At 39.1% G+C, this 13,715-nt stretch overlaps 1 protein-coding gene across 23 annotated transcripts in view; it reads left to right on the top strand.

Moving 5' to 3' along the window:
• Positions 1 to 13,715, top strand: part of Dlg2 (discs large MAGUK scaffold protein 2) — a 1,645,338-nt gene that overhangs the window by 1,244,530 nt on the left and 387,093 nt on the right. For all 23 annotated transcript variants that reach the window (XM_041643707.1, XM_041642302.1, XM_041642110.1 and 20 more), the window contains 2 exons: positions 988 to 1,132; positions 3,239 to 3,377. In XM_041643707.1, coding sequence (XP_041499641.1) covers positions 988 to 1,132; positions 3,239 to 3,377 — 284 coding nt within the window. The remainder of the gene's footprint in view (positions 1 to 987; positions 1,133 to 3,238; positions 3,378 to 13,715) is intronic.

The following is a 13,715-nucleotide window of genomic DNA, read 5'->3' on the forward strand; positions in this document are numbered from 1 at the left end:
TGAGGGTATAATGAGTAACCAAGAGTATGCACAGCACATACAAGATCTTGGGTTCAGTTCTCAGCCCTATGGGGAGAGGGGACTTACTGAGTGCTGACATGAGTTTCAAAGGGCACTTTCAGAACAGATATTAATAATTGTAAAAATGCTGTTATAGTGGAATCTAACAAGTGGTATGTATGAGCTATACTAAAAACATCCAAGCTGGATAAGCCCAGATAATTATCTGTCACAATATTATTTGCAGTAACAGTATATAGTATTACAATAACAGTAATAGTATTTACAGTATATTAAGAGCAAGAGCAAACTAAATGGATTCTAGCATGATAATTTAAGTCAGCATTACAGCCATGCAAAGCAGTGGAAAGAAAAGCCTTGTTGCTTAATTATATTAATGCTGCAGTCACTCTAGGCGTTTAAAACAGATTCCAAAATAATGTGTCCAAAATGGTTACACTGACTTAAAGAAATATATTAAAGGAGGAAGCTTGTGAATTATTTTTATCTTTTTTGTGTTTTTGACTTCTTTAATTATTGTTCAATGCTTCCTGTGTTTTCTTTCTTCGCTGTTGTTTTGTGTTTGTTCTTTTTTTGCAGTGCTGGGAACTGATCCAAGGCCCTCACATATTCTCAGTAATCATTAATTATACCACTAATATGCATACCCAGCCATATATATACCAAATATGTTTAAAGCTCATTTATTATTTTTTTTTCTGGAAATCTTGTTCTGTTTTCCATTAAATCACTTTCTCAGAGAGTTAGGCAAAGCTGACCCTGTTTTGTAACACTGACGGCTGTACCTAACCTGCTTTGGTTAAAACCTACACTGTGTGTTCTATCAAGAATGCTACACGTACCCAACTCATCACTGAAACCCGATATCTTACTGACGCCATAATTCCAAGTTTCACCCTTTCTGCCTGGGTAGTTCTCTTTCACCTCACAGGTTTGACTCTCATCTCCATCTTTCTCCCCTTTCAGGTAAACAACTATAGTTTAGAAGAAGTGACCCATGAAGAGGCTGTAGCGATACTGAAGAACACATCCGATGTGGTTTATCTAAAAGTTGGCAAGCCCACCACCATTTATATGACTGATCCTTACGGCCCACCTGACATTACCCACTGTAAGTACGGTGCTCAGGGTCATCTCACAGTCGGCCGGTTATACAGAATAGACCTCACCAAAGCCATTTCACCTCCGCTTACAATTTCACTCACGTCAGGCTTCTCGAAACACTTCGGGGAAAATATTTTATGTATCATTCCCATGTTGTCTTACAGAACCCCGGCTAGTGTCTTAAAGGTAGGACACCTTGATGCATTGGCAGGCCCTCCAATGGAAGGGCAGAGTGATGTGATTTTACTCTTGCTGACTACAAGAGTGTTGGTGCAACGCAGAAGATAATTTCTCGGTCCCATGGCACATGAGTTCTCTCATGCCAATGTATTCCCTTGTCCTAGTTCATATCCACGTAGCAGCACAGTGAGAGACAGATGTTGGAAAACAAGTCATAGATAGCTCTACACTTCCTTCTAGGGGAGGAGATTGGCCACTGGGATGATAAAATCACCATTTATTTTCAGTCGTCGTCCTAACTTTCATCTTTAGCTGAACTTTTAAGGCTCTGTAGAATCAAGACACTAATCAGTCATTGTCTGTAGCAGTCGCTGAGGCAGCACTCCGAGGGCAGCAGCTAATGTGAGTGGCTCTTCTGGAGACCACACCAAATCCACTGCTACTTAGGATTTGCTTGCACTCCTCTGTCCTCTCAAACTAAATTTAGAAAGACTTTACTTTTGTGTAAACCCAGTGGGTGTTTCTGTTGGCATAAGTTAGCCTGTTGGATTTGAAACGTTGTGAGTTCCAATGTGAATGTGTGCTTGGGATGACTTCAGGACCAACTTTTAATTAGTGCCATCACCTTAAGTAAGTGTTGAATCTTTCTAAGATTTAGATGTTTCTCTTGAGCAAAATTTAAGAGCTAAATAACCTTAGCTCTAAAGGCCCATTACCTTAGCTATTACTTTTTGAAATAATGGTTCTGAAATGTCTTGCCCTCTAAATGGTCTCTTTTTTTCCCCAAAGAAGGATCTAAGCTGAGATAAGCCTTACTTTAGGGTAGGAAAGAGTTTTGACTTTCAAAGACTTGAACTGAATAAATTTAGAAAAGTAGAGTAGGTAGGTTTGAGGGTTTATCACTGAACACAAAAGTTTCTAATTGATTAGAGTAATTTAATATGTGCTACATAACTCGTAAAGTAAGATGTGTGGAACCCATCTTACTCTAGAGAACATACAGCCACAGCCTTCAGCAGCATAACAAAAGGGTAAGCTAACTCACATAAGTGACTAGCAACACAATGTTGGAAATAAGAGGCAATATACACAGTCAGACAAATGAATAGAAATGTTGTTTTGTAGCTCAGAAAAGGGATATTTCTGATCTTTGAAAGCACTGGGAGATTTCATGTATAGCTGCCTTCAGAATTATACGTCTGAGCTGGGGTAACAGGCACAAATAGGAGATACTCCATTCAATAAAACAGTAGTGCAATGCCAGAAACACTGGTTTTATCAGTTTGATCAAGAGGAGAATGTGTTCTATGTCCCAAACAATAGTGACAGTGCAGAACATGAGAAAACAAGATGAAGTTGGATTTCAAGAGTTTATCTTGGCATACAAAACAGATCTGAGGAAAGAAAGGAAGGGAGAGAGCCCCATCAAGAGATGTCAATGAGAAGATAGGTTAGAGAAGAACAGAAGAAAAGTCCTAGACATTCCTGTGATGGAAGTCTAGCATATTTGCAGAGAAGGCTTAGTAGGAGAATGTATTCCTTAGGAGCCTTTTGCTTTTGATAACTGAATATTAATTATGTAAAATGAATGTGAGCCCTACAATTAGAAGCTAGCATTTTCACTTCTACAGAAAATTAATCATCGTTCTTAAAATATGTGTCGAGTCTCTCCTCCAATTCTTCTCATCACCTAATTATGCTAACTTGGGCAACAAATATAACTGTTATTACATCTTTCCAAATCTAAAGGTCACCATGGGCTTTATATATGGGAAATGCAAACAGACAGCAACTCACCCCTCTTGGAGAACAGGAAAATTTTTTGCATTCAGCAAAGCCTTTGTATTTGCAACACATCCTCTGAAGTATAACACATTGAATCACCCACATCAAAGGTTTGATTCCATTTCTTTCTCTCTCCCCAACTCCTTAGCTTATTCTCCACCGATGGATAATCATCTACTGTCTGGTAACAATGGCACGTTAGAATACAAAACTTCCCTGCCGCCCATCTCTCCAGGAAGGTACTCACCAATTCCAAAGCACATGCTGGTTGAAGACGACTACACCAGGTCAGAGACACTTCTTGCTTAAGTGGGTCGATTATTGTTTTTAGGAAGAAGTAACATTTGTGTACTAGGGCAACTGTTACTTAGTGGCTAGACTAAAGCTTCTAAGTGTTCTTGAAACTCAATGTAGCTTTACTTTCTGTGAGAATCTTCACATAATTGTCTCTGTGTAATGGGATTTCCTGCTAGATACTCACAGATTCCTTGGGAGAAACGGTATTATGTGTGTTTCCATTATAAAGTGATTGACCCAGATTTTTTACTTTTGGTCCCATTTGAGTTTTGTTGCCATTCTGTAGAGTTGCTTTCATTACTTGATGAAAGATAGTCACACCAGGTTCAGAAAGAGGGAATAGCTGTCTCTATTGTCCATCTGATTGTGTGAGATCAGAACTGAAACTCTGCTCTTCTGACTCTATTTTCATGTTCTTACTACCCATGGCAACCCACATGCAACATTATTTGGGAGTTCCCATGCCTTCCTTCTAGTGGAAAAGCAATGGGTAAGAAGAAAGGAGATGAATTTGCTTTTAAGGAGTTCAAAACTAATACACCATATTAACTCCAAGAGGGAGAAGGGCAGGAATCTCAGAATATGTCAATACATTTCTTGTACCACAAGTGACAGCATGGGGGCACAGGACTCTAGAAAATCAGCTCTGACAATTCACAGGGAAAATTTTAATTCATTTACCTTTCCAACAATAAAGAACCCAACAAATACTGAGTGATAAATAAATAAGTAAATGATGGGTGAATAAAAAAGGTTCATTTTTTGCTTCATATTTTTAGGCATGTTGCTCCAAAACTAGCATATGATTAATATACTTGGCAAAGAGGCAAAATGATGGTTATGAAACAAAAATCTCCCAAAGCGAGTTAGTTCTCTTTAAGAATACAGCCCTTGATGAATGGACCACTCTCCAATGGAAGGCCACACAGCCAACAATATATGGGAAGCATAAATTAGCCTTGGCGGGTATAAAAAATGAAAAATAATGTATTTTTGGAAAGAAGTCACAAAGTGGATCTGGGAGGAGTTAGGGGAGGGTGAATATGATCAAATCACACTGAATGAAATACTCAATTAAAATTGAGATCTCTCTCAAATTCCTTTCAGAGTGACCTACTTTGAGCTAACCAGTATAACAACCTGTAATGAAAATTTCAAACATATACAAATGTATACTTAGATATAACTGGGGGTTAACATTGACTGTTCAAAATAAGTTCATAGTTTATACATTTCTCCGCAATTTGGTTTTTCTTTGATTTTTTTTTAAACAAAATTTGGCTGTGGTGACACACACTTTTAATCCCAGCACTTAGGAAGCCAATGTAGGCAGATCTCTCTGAGTTGGAGGTTAGCCTGGTCTACATAGTGAGCTTCAGGACAACCAAGGCTACATAGAGAAACCCTGTCTCAAAAAAAAAAATAGAAAGTGAGATTAAATATAGATATATAGATATATTTCCACATATATTTGTATACATAACAAATAGAGATGAATTGTTTTGGTTTTATATCTTATCTGTCTAATTGAAGTCATTTATCAGTTTTTACAAAGTAAAGGAGATCTCATGCTGCCAGTGTGCTTATTCTTTGGCCTTTCTGTTCTTTGGCATATATTTTTAAATGATTAAGTATTTCCTATTATTTTGCAATATCAGGTTTGCTGACATAGCTTGTTATATCTTTAGCCAGGGAACAAAACATTTGGAAGCTGAAAACGTACATCTGTGCAAATTTCTTCCGGGGCTGAGATGCCTGAGCTCCGTGTTCATAATTAAAATGAAAACTATGGCAAAGATAATCCTCAGGGCTCTATGAAGTATTTTGTAAATACAGACACCTTTAAGCACCAAAGAATAATCTGTTTGCTCTCAGCCTGCCTCTAATATTGAAGCTGATTTTAATTTGAAATGTCATTTTATGACCCATAATAAATTAACATTTGTTAAAGTCTCTTTATAATCCTGGCCACTTGCTAGGTGTTTAACACATTCTGCTCATTTAATCCTTCTGAAAACAGAGGGATTGACTGCTATCACTATTTAGGGATGGAGAAATTAAACTTCACTCAAAGAGTTTATGGTTGCATAGCTTTTGAATAGAAAAACTTTGTTCTCTGACAGTTTTAGAATCATAACTAAAATACATTTAGATTTCCTCTTTAGTACCAAAGTGAACATCAGCTTAAACCAACTCTTCTCATCAGAGAAACACACTGCTGGAAAGGGTCTGTGAGTTCTCTTGAGCTATAAAGCCAGGCAGTGCAGGCGAGACCAGGCTCTGTCTCTGGCTAACTGTGGCCCTGGGTTAATCTCTTAATATCTGCACACTTCCAGTTCCTACCCTCTGTCAAGGAAGGGCCCTTGAATCGTCCTCAGTGGGTTGTAGTGATTAAATAAAAATGAGCTCAAGCAACCTAGAACCATGTGCAGCATGAATAAATAATTGTTAGGTGTTGTCTATATACAGAGCCTATACTTATAGCAATTCATAACCGACTTTCGAGTCATATAGAATGTTCTTACTGACAGATAATCTCTCTGTAACATAGTCCTCCTACAGTATATATGTCTCATTTTCTTATTTCTTGTCTTGACTCCTATTCTGTTTCCATGCAAGATATTCTTGCTAATAACCACAGAAAATCTTAGGAATGGCTGGTGTCTAGCAAAATCACCACTAAAATTCTATCAACTCATACCCATACTTCTTCTTGCCACTCTGCCAACACCGGTGTGTCCTATCTCATGTTCCCTGGATGTTAGCTTTCTATGGGCCAGAAATACTTACTCAGAGACATATTCAGTATTTTATTCATTATATTAATTCAATATTTTCTGCTAGAGTATGGGCACTAAGCATCTAAAAATTAATAAATTGAAGCCAAAAAAGTACATAAAGCAAGGCCTATTCCCTCTGCACTGGTCGGTTTTTCCATAATGGTAGCTTTATTGTTTCATAACCTTGAGGTTATATATTCTGGTATTAAATTTTCCTTCTTTTGTAAAATAATTATAATTAATAGCAGTTATTATGCCCTTACCTAGAAAATAAGGTGTTGGCAATTCTGCATTAGTCCTTATTCTTTTTAAATGCTGAAGATCTTTTAAATAAAATTTTTAAGGTTTATTTCGGTTTTGCTTATATATGTGTGTGGCATGTGTGTGTAGCATGTGTGTAACATGTGTGTATGCCTTTTGAGAGGCAGAGAGGGTATAGAATCCCCTGGAACTGGAGCTATAGAAGGTAGTAAAGTCACATGCGTCAGATGCTAGAAACTGAACTCAGCTGCAAGAGTTCTTAACTGCTTAAGCTGTCTCTCCAGCCATAGACTGAATTCCAGCGATAAGGGAAATTCAGTCACAAGTGTTATGGAGTATTATCAAAGGTCCCTAATACCATAGGAGGTATTTAATAAATATTTGTAAATGATTTTGAGGTTTATATAGACATCATAGGAACAGCCATAGCACCAAACGAAGTTTTAACAAAGAGGTGACCTTGATTCTGAACTTGAGAGTTTGTAGGTATTCACCAGGTTGTTGAATTTTTATGAACTTGTGTGTGTGTGTGTGTGTGTGTGTGTGTGCGTGGTCTGTGACCATATGAGAATGTAAAACCCACAAATACTCCGTACTCTTGGAAACAAGCATGAAAAGTCTCTCCAAAGTGTACTTAGAAGTCCCACAGCTAAAGTGATTGTTTGCTCCCAGTGTGCCAAGTACTGGCTCTCTTTACACCTGTGGTTCCTCCATAATTAAAAATTGTCATCATTTATGCCAAAACAAAGTCAGAAAGGGAATTTGTAGTAGGGAAATAGCTTGTAAAGATTTAAAGAGGAATATAAAGTAAGTGTGTGCATGTGTGTGTATGTGTGTGTGTCTGTGTGTGTGATTTCTGGGTAATAGTCTAAATGTTTATAAATTTAAAAAAAAAATAAAGTTAATAAAATGCCTCATTTCATACAGCAAGAATCAAAGTAAGAATTCTAATCAACCTATCTTTAAAGGTCTCTTCCCCCATCTACACCTGTCATCTCACAGAGATTATTTTACAGCATGTGGTCTTGGTCCAGTCACTCAATACCACATGACCATACAAGTCACTTAATCTCTGTAAGTCCTGAATTCCTTCACTATAGATTTGGAGTAAAGGATCTTTATTCCTTTAAGAAAGTATAAGGTGGGGGCTGGAGAGATGGCTCAGTGGTTAAGAGCACTGCCTGTTCTTCCAAAGGTCCTGAGTTCAATTCCCAGCAACCACATGGTGGCTCACAACCATCTGTAATGAGATCTGTGCCTTCTTCTGGCCTGCAGGCAGAGTACTGAGAATACTATATACATAATAAATAAATAAATCTTTAAAAAAAAGAAAGTATAAGGTTTTAGTATAATAATAAATTATTAATACTATATTCATTTCAGAAGACTATATGGGTTTAATACTATCTTTGAGTTATATATTATGTTTAAGGACTTTATTATATTTGTCTAAAGTAACAAATTCAGTAACAATGGGAGCTTAGCAAGCAGGAAAGCATTTCTATAGACAGAATTCTTCAACAACCTCTAAAATCACATCAAGCTAGAAATATCTTATTATAAATGCCTCATATATTTCTCAGTCTGTTGTAAGGAGTATTACTCTATTCCTCTGGTTTATACTCCCTCTGTTATGGATAGATAGTAAAGATTTGTAAGCTACCTGACTTAGTTTATCTCTTTTTCACTACATTTGTAAATATTTTTCCAATTTATAGAAAGGGTACCTAAATAAAACAGTCTTGGATGAAAATGCCTTCCTAGAGAGCCTACTGAGACACAGTAGAGTAGTGTTGTAGGGGGCTACTTGTTTGTTCCAGGCTGCCCAGAACCAAAATAATCACACAGAAACTGTATTAATAATAATGCTGCTTGGCCTATTAGCTTATGCATATTTCTAGCTCACTTTTATCTATTAAATTAACCAATTTCTATTATTTTAAATTTTATCATGAGCCTCATGGCCTACCGGCAAGGTTCCAGCTGTCAGCACCTGTCTTTCCCCTCTCATGGCTACATGGAGTCTTACTGGCTCTGCCTTCTTTCTCCCAGCATTCAGTTTAGTTTCCCCACCTACCTCTATTCTGCCCTGTGCAGGTCAAGACAGTTTCTTTATTAACTAATGGTATTCACAGCATACAGAAGGGAATCCCACATCAGAGTAGATTCAGTGTGATGAAGAAATCTGGTTTTCAGCTGGGTATAATTGCTCACTGTTGTAATCCAAGTACCTGGGGAGATAAGGCAAGAGGGTTACCAGTCTGAGGCCAGACTGGGCTACAGTGTAAGACCTTGTCTCAAAAAATGAATAAATAAATAAAAATAAAAACAATGGTGCCCATGTGGCTTTTGACTGAGAGTTAGAAGCTGTCAGATTTGGAAGGGCCGTATATACATGAAGCGAAATCTGCTCCTACATGATGGAAGGTGAGCACGGGCCTAGAATGAATGATTTTTTTTTTTGGCCTTCTCTGGTCCTCTGCTTGTAAGCAGTAGAGCCAGATAGAGATGATGTTGTAGAATATGCAACACAGTACTCATTCTGTTTCTCGAAGCTGACATTTACTGTTTGGAGAACGAAGGATCTGGAAGAAGAATTCAAACAAGCTGCCGTCCATGTAGCATCACCTGTGAACGAGGAAAACGTCACAGGCTACCTCCCACCACCCATTCCTCCTCCGTGCCGTCACATCTTCCCTCATACTCAGGAGGGTGAGCCATGTTTGTTTACCGTCCAGATCCGTCTCTTGAGAGTAGCCAAATGAATCCTCAGCACTACACTGAAACAAAAAGAAACGGGTTGCAAAACGAAGCTCTCACCAGGCAATTGCTTAATTTCCTAATGAATTCAGTGAATGTCGTTAAGGAAATCAGGGAAGTAGAGCTGGGCTGTGGGAGATGTGCGTCCTATTACTAGAAACTGAATTCACGTGACCTTAAAGTCACATACACACCCGAGTCACCATAGAGGTGACATATTCTGGTTGACTCTAAAGCAAAAGATAAATAAAATCTCTAGAGTCCTCATGTATAGAAACTAAGAACAGCTCTGAATTGTGACTGAGGTTTACCTGCTTGACTGGTCATCTAAGTACATACCATCCCACTCTCTGGAAGTCCACCTCTACCCTATTTGCCCCCAAATTACAGAATACCAGCTTGCTAGGTATGCTTCTGGCATTTATCCAAGTTGCTGCTTCTCCTTCATTGACTTAAGCATTCAGTGATTATTCAGTTTCTAAAAGGTATCCCACATAGTTATTAGAAACAAAATCATAATAGCAAAAGCACATTGGGTTTATATGTGCCTTATGGAATTTATATTCTGGTATAGAATTAAGATAGCTAGAATAAGTTCAGAACTAGTCGAGAACTATAAAGGAAACACAATGGGATCATGTGATAGGCAAGGACTAGAAGAGAGCACCTCATGAGATAGAATACCTTGAGCGTGCCTCCCTGAGGAGACAGCGATAGTGTTGAGCTGAGAACTTAAGAATGAGGACACGTGGTTATGGAAAGATCAGAGAAAGGATGCTACAAAGAAGAGGAAGAGTGAGGGGGAGGGGAGGATAAGAAGAGGAAGAAGCAGAGGAGAGGGAGGAGGAAGAAGAGAAGGAGAATGAGAAGAAGGAGGAGAAGAAGACAAAGAAAAGAAGGAGGAGGAGGAGAAGGAGAAGGAGGAAAAGAAGAAGAAGCAAGGCCAAAGTCACTGCATTGGGAATAACTGTAGTGTGTTTAGGAAACTTGGCTAATGGAAACATGTAGAAAATCAGACTGGGGTAGAAGTCAGGAACCAGATGATAAAGGATTCAGGAGTAATGGTGAACTATGAGTTTACTCTAAAGTATATTAAGAATCTACTGACAAGTACTAGTCAGTAAGTCTAAATTACCTGGGATTTCTTTTAAAGCTTCTTTGAGAAGTTGTTGGGCCACCGAAGAGATTTTACAGCTGGAATGCGGTGGCAAGGGGATCAGAAGTGGGAACACAGAGGAAAGGGGAATATGAACTGTGTTTTGAGCTACATGCTAAAGCCCATCCTCATTATGAGGAGCTAGCCTGATCTAGTTAGACAGTGTTCCTATAGACCATCTTTTCTTTTATTTCATTGTTTGTAAACAAACCCCAAAGAAAATATGCTTCCAAAGTTTGGGAGACATTGAATTAAATGACACCACCTTCCCAATTATCATATGTTGTTCACAGTCTTTTACCAAGTGCAAGGTGAGGGATATTGCTCAGGAAGAGGCTGTGTGATGGAGGAAGGTCATTGGCTAATAAAGGAACTGCCTTGGCCCATTTTATTGGTTAGAAGATAGGTGGGAGGAGTAAACAGAACAGAACGCTGGGAGGAAGAGGAAGTGAGCTCAGACTCCACAGCTCTCCTCTCGGGAGCAGACACCTGAGAGAGACGCCATGCTCCTGGCTCCTGGGCAGACGCACGCTATGAAGCTCCAACCCAGGATGGACATGGGCTAGAATCTTCCCGGTAAGCGCACCGAGGGGCGCAACACAGATTATTAGAAATGGGCTAAATTAATATGTGAGAATTAGCCTAGAAGAGGCTAGATAGAAATGGACCAAGCAGTGATTAAAAGAATACAGTTTCCGTGTAATTATTTTGGGTAAAGCTAGCCGTGGGGGCGGCCGGGTGTCAGGGATGCAGCCCCGCTGCTTTTATTACTACAGCTGTGGAACAGTCAGAGCCAGAGGTCACTATCAGAGCATGAGCCTGTAGCCTGTCTGCTTTTTATCTTGAAGTCCATGATTTAAGGGAGGATTGGATTAACTGAATTTCCTTTCTTCATTATATAATATAATTATCTTTCCCTATGTGCTTTCAACCAAGCACAACAGGAAACAGTACAGTCAGCGGGACTGTCAACAGGCAACTGAGCCTGCACGAGAATTCAAATGAACATTTGGGTCCTACGTCGCCAAGGCCACCTGCTCAAATTTGACCCGAGCCTTGACTTTCTACTGTAGGACCTTAGGTGTGCAACAGAGCCGCGCTCTGCTTCAGCTTTCTCATTTATAAAAGGAGCAGAGTGGCACTCCCCATCTCGAAGGTTTATCGCAACCATAAACGAGTTTATATGTGAAGTGCTAGGAAAGACATAAGCGTGTTTTTTGGGCTAGCTGTTATTAATACTATTTTGAAAATAAGGTCTATAAGATGAATTTTTCACAAATAATACTTCTTGGTAAACATCTTCCAGCTCTTTATTGACACCGAGCCAGCAGTGTGATGCAGCTGCGCAAGCAGGGTGTAATCTCCATATGCTTCTCCAGCTTACTTACGTTGTAGAGCACAGTACAGGGTTTTATTCCGAGAAAAGGTGTAATCCAATAGCTTCATTGAGCATATTTATTTTTACAACTATAAGGAACAGCTAATACTGAACTGAAAATATAAAGTGGGAGTCAATGGAGCCACAAGCCTGGCATAAACAGTCTCTCCACCTGACCTCTGCAGCTAAGCACGTCGGATAAATTGTAGGGTTCTGTTTTTCTTTCTTGGTTCTTCATGGTAGCTAATCGCTAACATCAAGTAGGATTCCTCTCTCAAAGTTCTTCAAGGCGCAAATTTTTTAAAGCTCATTATAAAATGTCACTAATTTAAGGATTCATAAGCAGATGCCTTAAAATTACCCATTCTTTTTTTTTGTTTTGTTTATTTATTTATTTATTTATTTAAGATTTCTGCCTCTTCCCCGCCACCGCCTCCCATTTCCCTCCCCCTCCCCTGATCAAGTCCCCCTCCCTCATCAGCTCGAAGAGCAATCAGGGTTCCCTGACCTGTGGGAAGTCCAAGGACCACCCACCTCCATCCAGGTCTAGTAAGGTGAGCATCCAAACTGCCTAGGCTCCCACAAAGCCAGTACGTGCAGTAGGATAAAAAACCCATTGCCATTGTTCTTGAGTTCTCAGTAGTCCTCATTGTCCGCTATGTTCAGCAAGTCCGGTTTTATCCCATGCTTTTTCAGACCCAGGCCAGCTGGCCTTCGTGGGTTCCCGATAGAAAATCCCCATTGTCTCATTGTGTGGGTACACCCCCTCGCGGTCCTGAGTTCCTTGCTCGTGCTCTCTCTCCTTCTGCTCCTGATTTGGACCTTGAGATTTCAGTCCGGTGCTCCAATGTGGGTCTCTGTCTCTGTCTCCATTCTGCTCTGTGCTCTTGCCTGCTTTCTCCAACAGGGGGCGTGCTAATACAAGTCTCTTTCCAAGCAAAGTGTCCTAATGGAAAGAAGGAAAAGGGTTAACCTGTGCTACAGACAGAGAATAGATCATTAAGTAAAAGCTGCAAGGGGAGTTTTCTCTTTATTGATGAGGTCTACACATAACCTCTAAGGTTGACATACACAAGCATGGAGGTGTGATTCATAGCGATTCAGTTAGAAGCAGAGAGTATTAATGGGGAAGTTAGTAAATCTTAATTAGAGAGGAACAGCTAAAAACATATTGGAAACATATTAAGTTGCTGTTTACTGTCAGAGAAATTAATTCAGTGTTAGCAAAAATGAGATTGTAATGAGAATTGAAAGATACATAGATGTCATTTATGGAGATTCATCATTTTCTATGCCCATAACGAACAACATTGTGCCTACTATCTTATGGAAGATGGTTATTGTACATCTAAACCTATGTCATTGATTATTCAAATTATCAAATCAATGCTGTATTATTTTGTGACACAAGAGTTCATCATCACCGTTTCAGACTGAATGATGTAATAAGAAAGGATGAAATAGACTAAAGATGAACAGGGGGTAGTTTTGAGGGGATCGATATAAAAGACGGCAACCAGTTGTCCCCTGGACTGCAAGTCAATTTCTGTCAACAACACGATGCGCAGCTTGTTTCTGGCCCTCATCTTTTTGAATAGAAACAGGTTACATGCTATGACTCAGGGCAACTCACCATGATCTATTCCTTTGGGAGATTACTCTAACTGCCATGTGTCACGGAGATGATAACAGAACATAGAGATTATCTCCTTCCTTATTGCACCCATGTATATAGGTGCAATGTATATAAACTTTGCTAGTGAGTTAGCAATGACAACATTGTTATCTCTGGGCGGCTTCTGTCATAACCTGTATCATTAGCTGCTGTGGGTAAGATTATTTCATTTTATTCATTATCATCATCATCATCATCATTATTGTAGAGATTATTTATTGTTAATGAACACCTTAACAAATGCAAGACTACTGTGGGCTATCATCATTACATTTTAAACACAGTTTTACTCTATTGCAGATTTGACTAATTTCATAC

Source organism: Microtus oregoni, unplaced genomic scaffold, assembly GCF_018167655.1.
Source record: "Microtus oregoni isolate MIOR12 unplaced genomic scaffold, Mior012 000000F_ref0000247, whole genome shotgun sequence".
In the NCBI taxonomy this organism is placed as follows: domain Eukaryota; kingdom Metazoa; phylum Chordata; class Mammalia; order Rodentia; family Cricetidae; genus Microtus; species Microtus oregoni.